Source organism: Aquila chrysaetos, chromosome 24 (assembly GCF_900496995.4).
Source record: "Aquila chrysaetos chrysaetos chromosome 24, bAquChr1.4, whole genome shotgun sequence".
Taxonomy (NCBI): Eukaryota; Metazoa; Chordata; class Aves; order Accipitriformes; family Accipitridae; genus Aquila; species Aquila chrysaetos.
In genome coordinates, this window is record NC_044027.1 from 14,669,163 (window position 1) to 14,690,703 (window position 21,541).

Consider the following 21,541-nt stretch of genomic DNA (forward strand, 5'->3'; position numbering starts at 1 on the left):
TGGATTCTTCCAACCTGTTAAACCTCCTGTCAGAGGTGAGACAATTATTATAAGCCAGTATCTTTAAGCTGTCAAGATGTGGAGTAGTAGATGCTCTTGGAGGGTGTGCTGTTGCGTGGTGGCAACTGGTGACAGAGCATTTGGGATCAGGTAAAGCTGAAGGATTTGTGAACTAAGTCTGTAAACTCTAAGCACATAAAGCTGAGATAAAACCAGGGAGGAAAGTGTGTGTGTGTTGTATATTAATTATCTTTTGTTGGTGGAGAGCATATTAGTTAACTGGCAGAGTAAATAAAGTTAAATTGAACTGAATAGCTTTTGCAAGTACTCTGAATTAAGCAGTTGTCTCTGGTCATGTTTACAAGGTGCAAAACACCTTGTGGCTAGATGAGACTGTATCCCCCCCCTCATACTCCTCTCTACCCAATCACCCAGACAAATGCTTATCTGTCCAGATATGATTAAATATGCATGATGTGCTATGTAAAGAGCTACTATTAATCTTCTGTTCTGACTGGGAAATTACACTGAAAGCAGTGTTAAAGGAACCAAATGTGGTCTTGTTTCAAGCATGTTAAGGGACCTAGAACCCGAAGACAGCACAGCTATAATACTCTGTTGAACAAGGCATCTGCTGTGAGCCATGTGTCACTAACTTTTTTTTTTTTCTTTTCCTCTTCTGAGCATTAAGGGAACCATCTGGTTATTTGCCAGGTTAACTTGATTTTATTAGGGCGATCTTATTACAGCTAGATTACAGGTTAGCTGTGTCAGGATTAGTGTCCTGCTGTTACAGCGAGTGATATTTATGCGTCAGGAATGTTTTATGCAGAGATGTCAAAATTAATACTGGGGGTAAAGGAAGAGAGAGAACTTACTGTACTTCTACAATTCTTAGCTTGATCTTCCAGTACCTTGTCCAGAACAGTTTGTTTGCCTTTAGCAGCTGACTTGTCTGCTTAGAGTATTCTGCAATCTGATTATCTTTTCCTAGAAGAAACAATTTTCTTTTTAGTGACAACTTGTAAAAGTGCTTTAAACCACATTTTAAACTTGCTTTTTAACTTTTGTTGCTCTGTTTCTGCTTTTCTTCCAATTAATGATCCAGTAGGTTTGAGGGTCCAACTGCATACCTATTTATTGATTTATGAATGCAAAGTAACAGGGGTATGACCTTTCCTCATCTGATGTAGTAAAGATTACACACAGTTGCCACTTTTCATGTGAGGTCCTTCATGACCTCCTTATTTAAAAAATAAGAAAGTTCACTGTACTTGAACCTTTATCAACTGAGCAAGGCATGGGAAGGGATCAATTTCTACAGTTTCCTTGCCAGACTGAGAGGAAGTAAATTATTCTGCAACTAAGACTGGGAGCAGAGGAGGGGATTTGAATTTTCCTGTTAGAGAAACTAACCCAAGTGATTCTGTTTGAACCCACATATCCAGTTTTCAGTATTTATCCTACTTATAAGACACAAGACCTTGCTAAAAATCATTTGGAGGAATGGGACTACATAAGAAATTTTCTCATCTACACCATACACGTATTTTTCCAGTGTGTTAGGTGTTTGACTGTCCAAACATTGACCCTGCCTAACACAGGAGGTCTGATGGGATGACAATGCACTGTGATACTTGTTAAACACTTGGCCAAAACGCAACTCTCAGTTAGGTAAGATCACTATAGTTAACTAATTCCTCCAGTCCATTGCAATGACAGTAGCTAGCATTCAAACGATAGTTGTCTTGATTTGTCTGCAGTCTCTTTTTTTTTTTGGTAGCAATATTTTGTTTAATTAGTGATACCAGGTATTTAATTTCTTCCAAACTTTTTTCTTGCATATTTCTCAGTAGTATAGCCACGTAATTAGCGAAGACACATTTATTTAAAGTTCTTGCTGTTCAGGTTATTGGAAGAGTCGATTCCAGTGAAATAATTGGTTTTATCTGAAGGTATCCTAAAGAAATTTGCTCTTGGTATGGTCAGATAGGTGTTTTGCATGAATACTTAAGTAAGTGTCAATCTCCATCTCCCCGCTTCCCTTTGCTACTGCAGATGACTGTGTATGTGATTTGTAAACTTACTTTCCTTTCTTACAGGATGATGTGAGACAGAAGGTGCACCTGAATACCTTTGGCTTCTTCAAGGACGGTTTCATGAAAGTCAATGTCAGCAACCTTTCTTTGAAGCCACCTGTGGACTCTGATGACAAGAGTAGCTTGTCAGTAAGTTACTTTGAGTCTAATGACTGTATTAAGCTTTCTGTGAAATAGCCCTTGCACTAGATGCCTTGACTTGGTTGAGATGTCAGATCCTAACTGGTGGTGCTGTTGGCTTTGCTCCCGACTGCAAGCCGTTTTTGAGGATATGTATATTGTGAGATTTATCCTTGAGCGCTGTCCATTCTGCTTTAAGGATAAACTTTAACTTATCAGACCCTCTACTGAACTCAATGTACACATCTATAACGTATGTTGAACATAGGTTTGCTAAGCAGTCTTCTCATGTGAGATTTTTCACATTGTTGTCCTGTTGCATTGCAGTGCATCTTATAATCATCATATCAGTAGGTTTCCAGAACAGTGACTGTCTTATTTTTAGAGGACTCGTAACATTACGTGTTATATAGCACATTATATTAGTGATTTTAACAGAGAGACTGAACTACTAGGGTGGAAAAAAGACCTGTGTTCTTACTCTTCTGCACAGTTCGACCTCTTTATTGCTAAAAATATTAAATGTTTTCTTCAAGCAAAAACATCTGGAAAAATACTGAAATAAGTTAAAAGGTTTAGGGACAGAAGGTACTCTAGATTAGTTTGGGTTTGAATCAGTATACATTTTATTCTTGGTGGATATGGGTGAAGCAGCAGGTTTATTATATTTGAATAATTTTTTTGTGTCTAATTAGATGATGAGAAAAATACCTGGATTCTGCCTTAAACGTAGGTTAATTTATTGAGAGAGCAGTATTTTTGATTCTTTTAGTGGTTGTTTGGCTTCTGATACTAGGGGAACTTGAACTGTTTTAATTTGACAGATTCTTCTCAATTATTTCATAGGTGGGGTTCAGTTTGGATCGAACAAGGAATGATGGGTTCTCCACTTACCTGGTAAGAGTAAGAGATGTGAACTTACTTTTGTAAGCTGGGGACATCTCATAGTGTACCTTACTCCAGGAATAGTTGGAAGAAATTTAAAAAAAAAAAAAAAAAAAAAGGGGGGGGGGGGGCGCTTTAGTCATGGGCAGGTTGTTAAGGATAATTTGGTTTTACAACTTGCTAGGCTAAGAATAGTAACCTCTACCTGAGGGGAAACATGTCCCTTTCTTATAAACAGGAGGGCACTTCAAAGATGTTTTGCTTATATTACCAGGATGAAGAAGTGGATTACTGTATCTTGAAAAAAAAACCAGAGCAAGATGTCTCTGTTGTAATCTTACTTCTGGACTTCAAAACTGAAGTGTGAGTAAATAGTGTACACTACATTTTAAAGTTATTCTCTAATTGAAGCTAATGTAACACTTGTGAAATTTATTTAAGGGCTTGGAAAGCTGCTGTGCATGCAGTTTATTTTTTAATGGGTTATGTGAGAGTTGAGGGGATGTGAGAGTGAAAGAAAAAGATCTGCACTATAAAACGGTCCAAGAATTCTTGCTGTATGTTGGAGGGATAAGGGGACATAGGACAAAAGAATCATACCTTAATTGTGCTGAAGGCATGAACTTGAAGTCTTGGGTCACTTTTGCAGCTTGCACTGAATATGCTGTTTTATTGTTTGTCTTGAATGATCTATTTTATTAAGTACCTTTGAGGCTGCAATGCTTTCTTTTGCAAGAACAACTGTAACTGTTTGTGTGGAAACATAATTTCTAATGAAACTCTGGTTACTAAAACTGAATAAACTTATTTTTCTTCAGCTGCTCTTGTATTTAATGTAAACGTATAATGTGACTTCTCCCACAGTGATCAGTTCAATGCCAGGCTGCTGTAAGTCATGATCTGGTGCTTGCCTGTTCTCTGTGGTGAAAAAAAAAAAAAGAAGTCAAGACAAGTTGACTTTCCTTTATTGGGTATATGTAGGCTATGACAGATAGCCTCTTTATGAATGTTGATTTGCTTTCATTTTGTATAAAAACTCTTTGTTTATTTAGTGTGAAAGTACGGTTCTCTGCAGAAGCTGCTGCTTTGTTACCTAAAATTTCATTCATGTCTGAGGAAAATGTTACTGCCTTAAGTACCAAGCCACTAAAAACCTCCGAACAGAGCAGTGATGCTGGTAAAAATCCTGCAGAGACCAACCAAAATACAGACAGCACAGGTAAGCCTGCTGAAGCTGACGTATATGTGTTCTTACTGCTAGTTCCTCGTTGATGTGCATCCAGCAGTGTGTTGTCGTCACATTCTGGGGTCCCCTTGGGCTAGAACTTGATGCACGGTCTTGTGTAAACCTGTATGTAGAGCTACCTTTTGGGCTGGAGTCTCTCCTGCTCAGTGATTTGTGTTAACCAGTTCTATTGATCCAGCAGAGACCTAATGTGACTGTTGGAGACCTACAGTACCTCTGAGGAGGGGTTGAGGTGCTTGGTTGTCTTTTGTCTGGCAAAAAGAAGGCTAAGGGAGAATTTGGTAGCCACCAACAACTAGTTGAAGGAAGGTTAGAAGGACAATGATGCCAAGCTATTTTTAGTAGTGGCATACAATGTAACCTGTGGCTGTTCCCCCTTATTAAGTCTTTAGTGTCTCAGGTTGGATGTTAGGAGGGAAAATAAGACTTTCCTAGGTAGGTATTCCAGCATTGTAGCAGATCATTTGTGGAAGTTGTAGAACCTCCATCCTTCGAGGTTTTAAACACAACCAAACAGAACCAGGACCAATGTGATATAGTATTGACGCTAGGCATGCTTTGAGTCAGAAGTCGGATTAAATACCTCCCCAGGTCCTTTCCAGCCAACGTTTGTATGAGTTTGTAGTTGTGTATCTAAAGAGTTGAAATCTAGTCTGTCTCTTAGAAGGTATGGGGATGGAGAAGTAACTATACCAGTAATCTTTCTTGGAGGCACAAATCTTTGTCTGGCTTCCAGACCAGCAGATGAAACAATTTTAAAATCTCGGCTCTGATGGGATTAGCTCTAAACAGTTCATGTTATCCCTCCCTGGAAGAGTTTAGACTTCAGATCAGACTGCTCAGCAGTCTGATCTGAAGTAGTCTGAGTCTGTCTTGGCCTGTCATGTTCACAAGCTTTGATATCATTGAAAATTTTGCATAGCTGTTCTAACAAGTCAAGAACTGAAGCTGGATGGCACTGAAGAGAATTGATCTGACAGCTCTAGTTTTGCTTTTTCTTGCATTAAAAAGTCTAACGTGCACATTGACAGTGCACTGAGGTGCGGGAGCCAAAAGCAAAGCTTAAGTCTTGAACTTTTGCTTCCTGGCAGAGTGGGATGACCTTATGTTTGAAAAGCTTCTTATGGGAATGGAGTGAAACTGTGAACTTGACATGCTGCTCTGTTGAAGTCTCCTGGCAATTTTAAGTTTCTCAAGTTCAGAACAGATAGATACTGATTTGGCAGGTCACCTATGCTTTTGGTTTTTGTTTGGTTTTTGTTTGTTTGTGTTTTTACTGGGGCCTTGCTTAGTAGAGAGCTGAGAACTTTTTTTTCTCCCCTGGGGCTAATTAGAACTTCTATATGTTTGTCAGGCCATGTATTAATGTCCAGGTTAAGATTAGTCAGTGAGATTAATAGTACTCAGTCATAACACTAAAAGTCATAGCTGTAGACTGTATGAAACAAGGCTGTAGCCTGCAACTGGTATAGGTCGTCTGCCTCCTGCATCCCTGTAATTGGAGGGTTGGAAAGGTCTCTTGGGTGGACTTTCATAGAAGGTGTAATAGTAGAGAAGCCTATCGTAGCATTTGAGGATGCATTCAGTATGAATGTACTTGTGGGAGGGGTCCTGGGAGAGTAAGGAGAGACTGGGAAAGAATGTCTGTTAATGATTATCTAGGAAACTGCCGCACAGGTGAGTATAGGAAGATTTGAGTAAGGTATTGGCAATGTGTAAAAGGTGGTAGTCATGAGGATGTCTAAATGCAAACACTAAATGTACCATTAATACTTTTATTTCTAGATAAGAAGTCCAAACGAAGTACAACATCCTCCCAGGTAAGAAACTATCTGCTGCTCTCTTTCAGAAAGAACCTGGGGGAATATTCCAGTATAAGCATAGCCAGAAAGTGGAGAGTATTATTTTCTATTGCTCACAGCCTCCAAAGTAAATATACAGAATGCGGTTTTGCTTATCTGTATGATGTAGCCAAATGGGGTAGTTACCTGCTTAAAAAAATCTAAAGTCTCTTTTCCTTTTCCCAGAGCATAGTGGAACAAGAACATCCTGTTCACAATGACAGAGGAACTTTTTCTTTTCAGGTAGGGTGTCTGTCAGTGTCTAGTTTTAATGTGTGCGGGCAGTTCCTTCACTGTAGTACTTTGTGAAAAGTAAAAGTCTGGTATAGATGCCTGTCTGATAGCTCAGTAAGTTTGAGTGGACTCATGTTAAGAGTGAGTGCTGGAAATCTCTTTCTTCATAAGGTATGGGAGCTGTTTCAAACTATCTTTGGTGTGATGCAGTTCTAAATATCTCAGTCTGTGAGCCTCAGCATATTAAAGTTTACTGTGGCACAACTAGTGCGTACAGATTTCTAACAACAAATAACTGTGACCTGACTGATGACTCACTTAAGAGGAAGATATTCTGTGTGAAACCAGATGAATGCTTTGTTTACGCACCCTGGTTCACTTGTGATTGTTGGGTACTACAAACAAACACATTTAAAATTCTGTTATGTGACACAAATCTCATTTTCATAGCTATCACAGTTTGTGTGGTTGGGGGAGGAACAGAATAGCTGTTTATGCTTTAGGGCAAGTATGATCAAAATTTTATGCTTCACCGTGTTAAATATACGACACTTCTTGTTATCTTTTCTCTGTCGTGAAGTAAGTTAAACACAGATGCCTAAAGGTCTTTGATAAAGGTCTTAGATTACCAGAGTGTGTAATCATGGATAGGTGCAATGATTTTGCATTTGGAATTCTGTTGAAACTTGCAGATATGCTGGTATCCTCAGAACAGTATGCTTGGCTGAAAGGAACCAACAGACCCTAAATGACTGACTTTTTTCATGCTTCAGCAGAGATGGCTTCTTACCAGGGCAACCCTTTTGTGAATGAGAAGAATGCTGACTTTCCTATTCCTTATTTTCAGTTTTTTTTTAACATCAGCTCTGATAACCAAGAAGGTCTCTACAGCCTATATTTCCATAAATGCGTTGGCAGTGATGGGCCGACTAATGATCAGCGGCTATTTAGTCTTGATGTGAGTATAGCTTCTAAAGTATAATTAATTCATTCACTTAGACTGAAATACACAGCTTTCAATTCTAGCTTGTATACCAAGCACACACTGTACATGAGTGTATATATGGGGTGGGAACTGATTCAGAGTTGTGCATTTAATCTCTGTAGTGGCATTTCTGAAGGAAGCAACTACAGTAAGAAGATTAAAATACTAGTTTTGGAGAAATGTCTGGAAATCTGACGACTGTGTGTGGGCTGTGTTCAGTCTACACAGTTGTGACTAGATGCTGTAATGAGATGGGAGCTAAAACAGCTGTTCGTGTTTTGCTGTGCTCAAAAATCACTTTTTCTTTACACAATTGCAGATATTAAGGCTATTGCTGCAATCTAAATTGTTGGTATTTGTGAATTCAGTGTTTTTGCTTTTTCTGGGCTAATTAAAGATGTGTTTTTACACTGTTAGATGTACATCTTAAAGGCAATATGTTATAGCAAATGTCTTATCACTTCTAACATCCAAGGGATTGGTCCTATGCCCTTTTGAGCCAGAATGCATTATCACAGCTCAGACTTTCCCTTTTTTCTGTTTCTTGTGCTCATGCTGGCATCCGTGCTGGTGTATAGTGAGCTATTCTGTAATGAATCCTGTCACTGACTGAGGTAGCTCTCAGCCAGATCAGACCCTTGAAATGCTTTTTACATGGCTGTGCTGATGCTACTGCAAGGGAAGAGCAAGGGAACGTGTACGTGATAAAACTTAGCAGCCCTAACTTAACTCAGGCTAGACTACTTTAAATCTGCTTCTGAAGTTGTATGTTTAGAAGACCAAGTTTTTGAATTGCTGTTTGTTGCTTTGACCCACTGAAGAAATCAGAAAGAGAAGAAAACCTGGATAACTAACCTGCTTGGCTGTACTGAGATGTAGGAGTTTCAGTGCTTCAAACTAGTCTTGATGCATTATTTTAATGAAGTCCTAGCACACATAACCAAGCCGTTTAGGGGCATAAATAGGATGTTAAATAAAGCTTTTGTTTTCTCAGTCACAGGATGATAGGCTTGCAGGAGAGTGCTTCCTTTCTCTTGACAGGTGAAGAAATCCACTCTAGTAAACCTAAGAGTGAGTTTTTCAGCTATGTATCACTCTCTCCACACATAAAATTGGGACTGTGCTAAAACCCCTGCTTCTTTATGCAAGGTTGTAGATACTGTTTGTGAATCAAAGATGGGCAAACTCTGTGAAATTTGGTATAGAGAACAACTATTCTTTGGGAAAATTACTTGGTCTTTCTGAATTATGCTGCATAACTGGAGCACTGGAAGGAACCTCTGTCCTTTTCTGCTTTTCAAGGAAATTATTGTTGTGGGTATAATTTTGCAAACTGTTTTGAGTTTCTTGAGGATGAAGAGTTGCTTTTATTTTTTCTTTGAGTCTCATAAGTCACTGCTTCAGAAAAGCTAATTTTAAATGAGCAAATTTGATTATGAACTGTAATTGTTAACTCAGTGCTTTAACAAAATGTTTTTTCAACTGTACACATAACACACCTTTAATATTCAGATAGAAATTACGGAGAAGAATCCTGAAAGCTACCTCTCAGCTGGTGAGATCCCACTGCCCAAACTTTACATTTCCATGGCTATCTTCTTCTTCCTGTCTGGGACTGTATGGATCCACATACTTCGTAAACGCAGGTAGGTGGACTAGTTCGGTGTCAGTGACAAGTATGGGTCTACCTTGTTCGACTTTTATTTTTTTTTTATTCCTTCTCTTATAATACGCAATTCACAGTCAAATTTAATCACTTAAAACTCCAACTCTGGATCAATATTGTATGCCTAATACATAGACTTTATAGTTGAACACAGTTACTTCTGTCAGTATCATTGTTGCAGACCATTGTTCTAAAGTTATCAAGTCCTTACATTAAGAAATTCTTCATGTAGTGTACATGTTAAGATATATTCTGGCAACAAATAAACAGGAAATTCCTGTAGTTGATGACAAAAGGAGAGCACTAGTTAAAAATAACTAACAAAAAAACTGGACCAAATTTTCTTTTTCAAATGGGGAATGGCAGCTTATGGCAGTGGAGAGCCATAAGCATTTTGATTGTAATAGAAAGTGGTAGCAATTCCTAATTGAAGACCACTCTTCTTAATAGTTAAAGCATAGGAGCAGAAGCCAGGAGCACCTGTGGTTCCATTTTGGCTTTTCTTCTGACTTAGTCTGAAGTTCACTTGGTGATCAGATTATTTGATAGTCTGGAGTTCACTTGGCAGTGTGGTATAGTGACTTGGGGGTGGAGGGTGGAGTGATACACATTTGAATTATGTTTAGCAAATTTTCTAACAGTTACGATCTATGTATGCAAGATGTTCCTATGAATTACTATTTTTAATTAACCCAAGTATTAAAAATCGGAGTTGTAGAACATGTAGTTGAAATGTTGTTCAGGATGTTGCAAAAACTTGGACTGCAGAATTAAAGGGAATCCTTTTACACTGTGTCCTAGTTTCAGCTGGTTAAACCACGACACACTGATAGTTGACTCAGCGTAGGAGTTACTGTTTGACATTTATAGGTTTTAAAGAAATACCCTTGGGAACTGAAATTTTTACTGCTGGCTTTTAATTGATGCTCTTCCTTCCTTTTTTTCTTCCCAGAAATGATGTCTTTAAGATTCACTGGCTAATGGCAGCCCTCCCTTTCACAAAATCTCTGTCCTTAGTCTTCCATGCGGTACGTATAATGTCTCTGCCTTAAGCTGTTCAGCTAGGAAGTAGAATCCAGGGCATGCTGTTAGAGAAATCTGCTGCGGGGAGTGGGGGGAGAACAGGAGGAAGAGAGAAGTGTCCTTCATATTGAAGCATTGGAACTGAACTGCAGCTGTTTGGTAGAAGTGATTCAGTTTTGATCAGCAAATTCTGACTTTAAATACAATTGAGATCATGGCCTGAAGTGGTGAAGCAGCAAGCATGTAGAGGGTTGAATGAGTTCCATGAATTCTAATGTTTTGGCCATCTGAGGCTGGCCTGAAAGCTTGAGCTATGGTGCTGCTTCAGCTACATGGTTTGCAATAAATGTTAATAAATGGAAACCTTGATGAATGTTTGTAAAATTCAAAGGCAGTACTTTAGATGGAGTAGTATGGTGTACTGTAACAGATCTAACGTTATAAGCTTTAACGCTTTCAATACATAGTCTCCGTTGGATTGTATTGACTTTGCCTTCCCACTAGAAAGATCTCATAAACAAAGGTAATGGCAAGCGTTTCATCCTTCAATGTTTGTGCCAGCCATGATCGTCACCTTCATGATAGGATAACTGCTGCAAACATTTTTTCAAGTCTAATGAATTGAATCTGGTTTCCAGTGAAACTAGAAAGCCTCTAGTCACCTAATGCAACTGAACTTGAAGAATGAAAGAATAAATAGGTTACAAATGCAGTTGTTTAACTATAGTTAAGTGTGGGAGCTGTGTGGAAAGAATGTAGATTGTATGAGATATATCCACTAACAGGATATAGGAAATACAGCAAATGGAAATGACCTCGTTGCTAAACAAAACTAGAACATGTTGGGAGGAAGTAATCTCTAAGATGTAACAGAGCTGAGTTTGTACACACTGATTGGAAAATGAAACTGGAAGTGGCTGTCAAGCAGACCTATTTTATAGACATGGGTGGGGTGCTGATGAGCAGCTCGTAAAGTAACATACTGTATTTTCTGCTTCCAGATCGACTATTACTACATTTCTTCTCAGGGATTTCCTATGGAAGGCTGGGCTGTTGTTTATTACATCACTCACCTGTAAGTATGTCAGAAGATTAATGTGATAGATTCAAACAATGGAATTGAATTCCCTGTGGGTCTGCCCCCCTCCTGAGAAAACTGGAAAATTGCTGATTCTTTGGTACTACGGTCTGAATGACAAGACAACAGTCAGCCCTGTGTGAAGGGGAAAGCTCTACTTACAGAGGGCAGCTGCAGAGAATTGGCACTTATCTGGGTGGAGAAGTAAAAGGAGAAGAAATGCTTTGCTTTGCTTTGTTCATACTAATATTCAAGTATCTAATTTGCTCTTGGTGTGAATGGTAAGAGGGTACAGCTGCCAGTGTTTTCTTGTGTTCATGATGGTGAATGGATGACTCCCCCAGGAAAAGATTGCATGTATTGACAATTGTGAATGAAGCATAATATTGCTGTGATACACAGTTGTAAGAAAGTACATCTGTTTCGCTGTTGTAGGATAAGCACTTGCCAAAACTATGAATAGCAAGGCATTTGTTTGGGTTTGTGGCTTTACTGATTGTAGGCGAGAACCTGGGCAGAAGAGGAAATGTGGTAAAATAAAGTCTCTCACTGTGGTGTCTGTTTCTTTCAGACTGAAGGGTGCGCTTTTGTTCATCACTATTGCCCTTATTGGTACAGGCTGGGCTTTCATTAAACACATCCTGTCAGATAAAGACAAAAAAATTTTCATGATTGTCATCCCACTTCAGGTGAGGACTGAGCTGTGTCAATACTTACTATCTTGTGGGAGAGCTGCTTGTATGAACTGTAAAAGGCTGTGAATCCTTCACAAAATACTGCATAATTACTGCTTGTATAAGCCTATTGGTTACGGTGGAAGTTGAGCTGGAATTTCTTGGGCCAGAAGTTACTTCTGTAACTTTCCCCACTTTTTCCCTGTATTGAGTATGAGATAGTGGTGATCAAATAGTGTCAGCAAATTAACAACTAGCTATAAGGTAGGTATATTCATGCTGGGGCAAAACTTGGGCTGCAAAACAGTACTAAACTACTAAGCAGAGAAATTAAATTTGTCATTTCTGAAATGCTTGCTGAATGGGCTTCAGAAAAAAAAGGAGAAAACTGAGACTTGTAGGTCTGTTGGGTCTGAGGGAAACTTTCCCAGTGTGTTCAAAGTGATCAGTGCTTGTGTCCTACTCCAGGAACTGAAGTAAATAGGAAGGCAGCACTTCTATTTGTTGTAGATAGAACAGCCTTTCCAGATGGAATCCCTTGCCCAGCTGCAAAACCAGAAGTATATAATTAGTGTTTGAGGCTCTTCTAGAGCTTGGGTATGGAGAACAAAACATGGTCAATGACCAGTTTGAATTATTGGCTTAATTTAGAATAATGTGTTTAAACTGTTTGCTATATGTGTGTACAGAGTCCTGTTTCTGTATTTTTAATAAAAAGATTTTGCTCATTTTATCTCTACTGATACAGTAGATTCAGCATAGTATGTAACAAAAAGGACTACTTTCTGAATGTCAGCAGAAATAAGTTCCAGTAAGTTTTATTTTTGTAAATCCTGTGAAGATGCTGCTGAACGTGTGGCTTCCTTGACATGGAGCTGCAGAAGAGTTGTTGATGTTACTGAATGGGCTCTTTCTGCAACTGTGGGACAGCTTCTGCTGAACTGGCAGCCCACATCTGGTATCTCCTTGGAAAGCTTCTGAAACCTTTAAGCCTGTTTTGTCCTGTAGGTACTGGCAAACGTGGCATACATTATTATAGAGTCAACAGAAGAGGGGACAACTGAGTATGGACTGTGGAAAGAAATCCTCTTCCTGGTAGACTTGCTGTGTTGTGGAGCCATCCTATTTCCCGTGGTATGGTGAGTCACTGTATGTGTTGTGTGGTTTCTGAGCCCTGATGACTTGAGCTCTTTCTGAACTAATGGGTATTGAGTGCTGGTTAGAGCTAAAGATAGGGCCAAAGCAAGGAAATGTCAGTCCTTTGGAGTCAAGTGTTATGTTAACTTTTTTTAAACTGTTTTCAGTCTTAATACTTCAATCTTGTGTTGTGGAAGATACTTGTTTTGGGGATGTTAAAGTGGGGGTAAGGTAAGGTGGGTGGTGATTTAAGTGTGACCAGCATAGTGCAGGCTATAGGTGCTTTTGAAACTTGGAATTTTGCTGAAGTGCTGACTCTCTTACATTGAGAAACAGGGTTTTGCTTTACTGACTTAGGTTGGAAACTAGGCTGCTAAATTCTAAAACAATAGTGCTGTCTAAGATCAGTGCTGCCTTCAAGCAAAGTAGCTGTATTTTTACTTGACTGTTTAGAAGAAATAATCCCACAGGGAGTGTTTCCCTGCCCTTCCTTCCACTCTACTTGGCGAGGAATAATGTTGGTTATATAAAACTCAACCAAAACACGGATAATTCAGATAAACACTATTGTTGCTTTTTGCCAGTTAGAACATTTATCTTCTAAATTCATTTTAGTCTTAATTGGATAAACAGCTGGATTTAAAAGAATAGGAAGGAGCTTCTGGCTCCTTAGTTAGTAAACACAGAATATTCTTGTTTTTCTCCAGTATTTTTTTTTTAAATGCAGAGTGAATATAAATGTCTGTCTAGTAAAAGTGTCATCACTCTAGAGTGTTTAACTCTGAGTTTCAGAGAACCATTTTGTAAGCATGTGCGCACCTGTGTGTGTAAAGACACACATACCTGTTGCTCAGTAGATGGGACTAAGCTTCAGCTTGGCTTGTGAGGGTGGGTTTCAGCTGTCCTTACCTTCCCCATTGTCCTCTCTGTAAGGGCAAAACCCTACACAGTCTTAGTGGCCTTCTGCCAAGGCTGGGAAATGTCTTCCAAGAAATTTCTACTACCCACTTGTCCCTTCCCCTACTCCTTTCAAAATGCTGCAGCTCTTCTGAGGTTGAGAGCATTTGGGTATGGTAAATAAAATTCCAGGAATATTAATTGTAGAGAGACTCTGGTTTTGTATGATAAAGGTGACTTTTACAGTCACAGCTCTTACTACCTAATGCTACAATCCATATGTCCTACTTAGTGATATGCTGGTAGAAAACTTGCTTTCCATAAAGGAACTGTATCTGAAGAACAAATGCATTTGGGTGAGCTGCCCTGTAACTGTTCACAGTGTGCAACCAGTGTTCCTGCATTGTCATGGTACCAACATAAACTGGCAGTGAAGCCCAGGGCATAAACTCCTGCCCCTTTTTCATCTGGGTAGTGTTACTGCAGCTGGTAGAATGACTCACGTGAGCAAGGTGACTAAGACTTGGCCCTTGAATTTACATTCCTGCAGGGTAGCTTCTGTTACATAAGTTGCCTATGTAGACATGTAAGCTGTAATCGACTATTTAAATGAAAAGAGCTTAAAAGAGCAGTAAGATGCCAAATGCTTGGCAGTACTCTGAATAGCAGCTCAGCTTAATTGTACAAGTGGAAAGCATTATGCTAGAAAATGCCTCAGTTTCTCACTGCTCCCTCCTTCCCACAAAGCTTTCTGTAGGCTGAAGTAGGCTTTAGCAATCGGCTTGCTTAATCACAAGGAGATACAATACTTGAACTAACTGCCTGAACCAGGGAGATGGTAAAATATATGCAGTGCCAAGCATGCTAAGCACAGTTAATTACGAACGTAGCCCAGCCATAAAGAGCTAACAAAACTTGTCAGAGTTCTAGAGGGCTGCAGTGAAAAGAGAGTGCAAAAATTATAGCTAATCTACTTTTTTATTATTATTGTTTTTATTCAGGTCAATAAGACATTTGCAGGAGGCTTCAGCAACAGATGGGAAAGGCAAGTAATCTGTAATTTTTTTCTGTTTTATTCTACGTGCCATAAGATAATGCCAGAATTTCAAACGCATGATGCTGATTTAAAGTATGTAAACTAAAACTATAGAGCTACACTATGTTATTGTCACACTGCTGCTTTTCCTCAGTGGGTTCCTGGGAATAACTTCTGGAAAATTATCTTTTTCATGTATTGCTTTGAATGTCAGAACTCATATGTGGAACTCATTCTCTGGTACTTGCACAGCTCTGTGCTTGAGCTGGACATGACATCTAGAGCAAATCATCGTGACAGATTTGCATTCTTTTCTCAGACTCGAGTCTTCAGAAGCAGAACTAGAAATGAATTCCAGAATTGCTGACTATTAGTCAAAATAGACCCCCTTATTTCAATTTCTGCAGAAATCTGTTCCTGCCAGAATAGAGAACAAACCTCATTATGAAACAAAACATAAATTGGCATTCAATGTAACACAGTTCTTGACTTGCCCACGTTTGTACAGCAGCTTAAAGGACTGCTTGTGTAAAGTCGAGTTATGTTTATTGTAGCAGTGAAAATGAGATGATAGATGGAAATCCAACCCAAATATGGCTTCTGTAGCGTGTGCTTTTCCTGCCATATCTGCTCAATTCTTCTGAATTAGTTCCTTAGTTGGCTGCAGATGCAAGCCACGGAGTATAGCACTGGCTTCCAAGGAAGCCAGCAGCCATTTCAGTATTCTGTCATTTGATGTCTTACTCTTCTTGAAAGCTTTATTTGTAGAAGGTCTTTTGTTGGCAACATCCTTTCAACCCAGTCTTATCCTTTAACTCTTGTCTCTCCTTTCTGGACATAGCCTCCTCAGTCTGGGTACTTAACTCCAGCTATTCCCTTGGCTTCCCCTGAGACACTTGCATTTCAGTGCAGATTGCTTCTGTAGTCTAGTAGGTGAAGTGTAAGGCTGGGTACTGAACTCAGCTCTGTGCAGACCACAGATTAGGCCGTTTCTTGCCATCTGTTAAATTGAAACAATACTGAAGATGAGCCCAGCATTTTTTTGAGATTCCAAGCTGTTAAAAAAAAAAAAAATAAACAACAACTATACACATCCCACCACCCCCAACCTAAAAGGGGAAAAATATTAATTTTTAATAGAAACCAATGTAAAAGGTTAGTGTTGATAATGTAACATGGACGTTATTGGTGGCTTTCTCATAAGTGGTGTTCACATGTGTTCAGTGACATTCAGTGATGAATTTATTTTACCTTGTCCACTGAGCATGTGTTCTGGAGTATTTATGCTCTTACTGTTAAAAAGTCTGCTTAAATGTAGATGTTCCTTGAAGCAGTCCCTGTCTTCTGAACTGAGGACTTCCCATATGTAAGGCCTGCTTCTTAGCTGAAGCCACCGCGTGTGACTGCAAATAGAGGTCAGCTTTCCTGTAACTAAGGCAGAACTGCTGGGTAGCAATGGAGCCTGACTATTCTGACGCTGAGCACTCTGCAGCAAGTGCAAGGAACGGAGACACAAAACCTCTAGCTCTGTGTAGCCTCAGGTGATCACCCCGTGCCTCCCTTGCACTTGATGGTTCTTATCACAAGATGGTGCTATGGAGTTTGCTTAACTTCAGAACGTGTTGAGTGAAGGAGAAAAGTGAGGTGGCCAACATCAAGGATGTTCAGCATAGAGACCTGACCTGTCCACTGTTCATCGTAATGGGTAGAATCCAGATCTGAGTAAAACCAAGCAGTTCTGAAAGATGCATTGTAGTATATAATGGAGGTAAAAGAAAACACTGATCTGAGAATAACTGGTTGTGTCTTTATAGCTAGTCAGTGCTATGCACAGTAGCCCCTAAGGACTGTTCTTAGTCCTCTGTTTTGTGGTGTTCTCCACGGATAATGGTGCTCTTTATCATGAACGTTGCTTGTGGATCACCTCCTGCTGTTACCATGCTTTACCTGCTGACGTTGCCGTATGGTTGTGCAGATCCTGCAAGTTCAGTAATTGTGTGTTGAGAGGGACTTAGCAACTGTGTTATGCTATGCTAATAATAAAAGAAGCTAAGGAAAAAAATTTCAGGGAAAACGTAAGCACCAGATTGTGGCCAGGACAGGCACAGTGCTGGGACTCACTTGTGAAATACAGCGTGGTTAGAGTATTTAGAGGCTGTTGATAGAAGCCCATGGGGAGCAAGAGAATGGCAACGTGATGCCAGAAGCAGAATGTTACCTAATGATGTCATGCTGCTAGTGTGCCTGGTTGAGAAAACCAAAAGTGATATGGTTGCACTGTAATAAGGTAAAATCATTCCTGTTAGGCTTATAAATGAATAGTCTTGACTAGAACCACATGCTCTTAACTCTGTAGGCTTCCCTCGGAGGCCCTGTTCTGCTGCAGAGGTGCTGCACAGTGTCTTAGCCTCTCACAAGAAAAATAGGACCGCTAACTCTAAAATAACCAGCATTTTTTTTTTCCTGCAGATGAACATAGTTTTCTCCTGAAGTATGAAAACTACTAGATCTTTCATATGCAGTTTAACTGCTGCGCTGCCTGTCCTGTGGTTAGAGCTGACTGAATCTTGTGCAGACGGTTCTAGTTGGACTGCCTATTGCTTGCTAGGATTTATTGTCTAGTATTACCTCAAAGGCTGCTTTCCCTGTTCTCTCACACAGACTTCATTAACTTATAGGGTGTCTTGGGAAATTATATACTATAAATTCAATAGCTGTTTTTCCTGGTGCTGAGTCTACTGGTGACCTTCTTGCTGGTGAGAAAGAGCGAAGGTAAATTATTTTTGCTTCCTTGTGTCTATTACAACTAACAACTCTGGGACTTCCTGGCTCAGTATCCTGGTGGTATTTCTTGACTGTCTGTCCATCTTGTCCTCTTCCAGCTACTTCACAACCTGTTTATTAGATAGCACTCCCTTGGGTCAAGTGCAGCTATGACTGCAGCGTGACTAGACTAGAAATTAAGAAGGAGGCTGGTCGGACTACTAGTGTTTTAATCTATAACAGCTGTGCTTGCCATAGGCATCTGTATTAGCAATGTACAATTATTAAAAAGGCTTATGAAAAGTAGCAATGATTTGGAGTCACTAGCTAATGGTCATTTAAACTTGCTTTTTTTTTTTTAAAGATGATTTTTCTAAAGTGGGAAGGCTAGAGGAATGGGTCTAAAGCCATAATTATCCAGGGAGACCTTACATGCACAGATGCTGTGGATTGCTAGTAAGGAGTAGGCATGGCATAGTGATGCAGCTGAGTTTGAGCTCCCTCATTGTTTGCTTTCTTTCCCTTGAAGGTGATCTTTAACTCTAAAGCAAAATATCTGACCTAAACAGGCTTCTTATCTTGCACAGCAGTGGGTGTAAACATCCCATTTTTAGAAGCTTTTTTTCTTCCCCTTTTAAAACTGCCACCTTCAGACTTAAGCAAGTGCCTAGCTGCAGCTCTTTGGTCTGTCGCTGTATCTTCTTTCAGATGGGAGCCTGTGCTCTCTGTCCGTTTCTAGATTTGCATTACAAATATCTGCGGATTTAAGGAAATCAGCCAGCAAACTGAGCTAGAACTGTTTGGGCTGGAAAGCTGCTTAACTACTGCATTGTGAGAAAAGGAAGAGAGGGAGTAATTGTAGTAAACTTGCTTATTTTTGTTTGAAACTCGAAGTTCTTGGTGGCTCGACCTCTTGAGTCTTATAACCCACTCTTGTGTATCATGTCATCTGTTGTTTGAGGGAGAAACGGAGGGCTGGAAACACCGCTGCAATTTTTATGTGTGTGATGAGAGACGTGAAACTCGGTGCAGTCTGATCACGAATGCTTAGTTATTTTCCTGAAGCACTGCAGCATGTCATAGTTGGCAGCAGAATTAGGGGAAATACATTGCAGTGTGTAGCTCCCAGGCAACATTCCCTGTGTGCTGTGCAGTGGGCAAATGATGATTAATGCTTTCATGCTCGCCACCATGTCAGGAAAAACCATTTGCGGTCTTCAGTGTCTTCCTGCTTCTGTTCCATGAAAATGCTGTGAACAAAGAGCCTGGTCCTGCGTGGTGCAGAACACTCTGTTTAGCTGAGCTCAGCAGACGCTGGAGGCGATGACTCCGTGGAGACCTATGCTAAAACACCTCTGCAGCTCTCTAGCGAGGAGGAGGGGGTAGTGCAGGGGTAAACATGCTCTAGGCAGTACATGGGCATGTCAAACCTTGAGATAAAGATTAGTGATTTAAGTGTCGAGACCTCAATGGTTAGCACTGGAGAGTTGGGAAATGTTGAGAAATGAAATAGGCCTATTATGTTCTAGTGTACCACTTCCAGGCACCCTAGATAGCTGTCTAGGGTTGATGTAGCAATTACGTGTTGGAGATATATTGCTTATCCTGTACTTTGGACTTTCTTCTGACCCTGGTGGGGAACTTTTGTGCCAAATGGCTAATGTGTTTCAGAATATTCAAGATTAACTAGGCTGTGCCATCTTCTCAGGCATGACACTGAGAGTTACTGCATCTGTTTGCTTGACAACTTTGTTCTAGTATAGGAATGCTTTTAAGTAGAGTTCTGTAGAGATTATAGAGCCATACTTCTCAGAGTTACTGCTGGAGTTGCTTTTTGAGGTCTAGCTCTGCACGTGTGCCTTCGTTCTTGGGGAGAACAGAACACTTTCATTTACTATTTGGTAATGGCACAGATTGCATCTCAAATGCACTAGAGTTAGTATAGCATGTGAAGCATTGTAGAAATAATCTTAGCTGTACTTCAGCATGTTCACTCAAGATGCATTACGGTTTGCCCTTGTGTACTGTATTCCCTGGACTTGAGCTCCTTATGCCCTCAGCTGCAGTGCTCTTATTGACCTTTTTAGAATATGTATGTAATAACAGATTTATTAATAAAAAAGCTATTGTCTGATGGTGTGCAAGGCTTTAGTGGATGGTCTGACTCTTTTTCCCCCATCTTACAGGGTGTCTCAGCATTTGAAATTGGCACAGGGGGCAATCTGAAAAAGAGACTGATTATCAGAATACTGTGGTATGCTATGTTTTGATTGATGCCGATCAGGCTATTGCAGGCACAAGCTGTTGAAGTAAATGGTGATAGAGAGGGGAAACTGAGGGAAGCAAGTTATAGATGTTATAAACCTTTCTTGGAGGATGGCTTTTATCTTTTTAATTACTCTATGAAGGAGATGGAACACAAGTATGAATTCATTTGTAAAACCTTTGGTAGAAAGTCTCTATTTTTTTTTTTTCCTTCTCTGCGGTTAAGTACTGTTCCTTGAAGAATGGTTATCATACTTGAAACATAAATTTACCCAACCTTTACTGCATGCTGTGATTGCTGCTGTGTTATCACAGCTTTACAGGTTGAGGCTGCAAGTGATTCAAGTTGTAAGTGACAGCTGCTGGCCTAGCTTCTCTCCTTGCAAGTGTTGCTGTCAGTGTCTGGACTGCCAGCCTAAGGTGAATTGAAGTCTTAAAGTGTCCAGTGTAGCGAGACTCAAGTGTTACTGCTTAGAGCGCATTCAGCCTGTGAAAAAGCAATTTCCAGGCTGCTGATGCCAAGCAATGATGATTTTTAGACTTTCTGCAGAACAGCGTGTGCTGTAACTTTGAGCTGTTTAAAAAAAACTGGCAGAATTTTGTAGACGTGCATTAATACTGACTTTAGTATCTGGTAGTGGAGAGAAGTATTCCTGAAGTTGAGGCAGCTAGAGGAGAGCACCTAGTTGGGATAAATAAGCAAGCCAGCTTCTAGAGGTGGCTCTTCAGTCTTTCTACTTGGTGGTGGTTATCTTTTTTCCTCCCCTCACCCTTCTTTTCCGTTCTTAGCCATTCCAGATATCTGGATGTACTAACCTATGACTGTTTGGTATTGATTATCATGATGACGAGGAGAGATCTTGGACTGTGCTCTGTCAGTTGGAAGAGGTGGCATTGTGACACTTCATTTGGCAGCCAGATACCTGGCTTAACTATCCTTTCCTCCCATGTGCTGCATGAATCCAACAGAAATGACTCCCCAGCTCACTCAGTTGTTGACTGTAAAGCACTGATGGCCTGGCAGTTTGAATCACAGCTGTTGAGTTGGTGTTCCTTTAACTACAAAGCCTGGTAATTCTCATGGCCTGTCATTGCACCAGTTGGTGGCAGTTCTTAAAGATGAATGCGTTGAGTTCAAAATAGATCCTTCTGTGTACAAACCGGTATGTGGTAAATCACATGATCTTCATGGTCACACTTAATGTAGCTCCCCTTTAAATAAGACAATATTGCTTCCCTGCTTCACAATTTAATGAGCTTGTCATGTATATTTATGTGCTTTAATCTTTCTTCAACTGTATTATGAAAAGCTTTTAATATTGGGTTATCTGGTAGAGCACTAGACCTGTGAAAATCCTTAAGTTTTTGCTATTTAAATGTGGGGAAACCAGCTTTTGCGAGGGACAGATATGAGGGAGGGGTAGCTAAGCCAATGTCTCGGGGCTGATTTAGCTACCAAGGATTTAGTTAGATTCTTGTTCTAACAGTTCCAAGTCTTGCTAGCTGTTGCCCAGTGAAGTGCTCTGTGCTTCACTGCCGATGCTCTACAGATGCAAGTCTAGAGGTGGGGCATTGCTTTCTGGAGTCCAGAA

General features: G+C 40.0%; 1 protein-coding gene across 3 annotated transcripts in view; it reads left to right on the plus strand.

Moving 5' to 3' along the window:
• GPR107 (G protein-coupled receptor 107) overlaps window positions 1-21,541 on the plus strand; it is a 41,609-nt gene that overhangs the window by 3,251 nt on the left and 16,817 nt on the right. For 2 of the 3 annotated variants that reach the window (XR_005931263.1, XM_029999807.2), the window contains exons 2-14: window positions 2,103-2,228; window positions 3,066-3,116; window positions 3,379-3,467; window positions 4,157-4,323; window positions 6,136-6,170; window positions 6,378-6,434; window positions 7,273-7,383; window positions 8,923-9,056; window positions 10,029-10,104; window positions 11,101-11,174; window positions 11,749-11,866; window positions 12,860-12,990; window positions 14,887-14,930. Coding sequence is in view for 2 of the 3 variants with exons in the window: in XM_029999807.2 (XP_029855667.1) it covers window positions 2,103-2,228; window positions 3,066-3,116; window positions 3,379-3,467; window positions 4,157-4,323; window positions 6,136-6,170; window positions 6,378-6,434; window positions 7,273-7,383; window positions 8,923-9,056; window positions 10,029-10,104; window positions 11,101-11,174; window positions 11,749-11,866; window positions 12,860-12,990; window positions 14,887-14,930 (1,213 nt within the window). In the remaining variant the exon portion in view is untranslated. The remainder of the gene's footprint in view (window positions 1-2,102; window positions 2,229-3,065; window positions 3,117-3,378; window positions 3,468-4,156; window positions 4,324-6,135; window positions 6,171-6,377; window positions 6,435-7,272; window positions 7,384-8,922; window positions 9,057-10,028; window positions 10,105-11,100; window positions 11,175-11,748; window positions 11,867-12,859; window positions 12,991-14,886; window positions 14,931-21,541) is intronic. The other variant, XM_029999808.2, reaches the window with a different exon arrangement.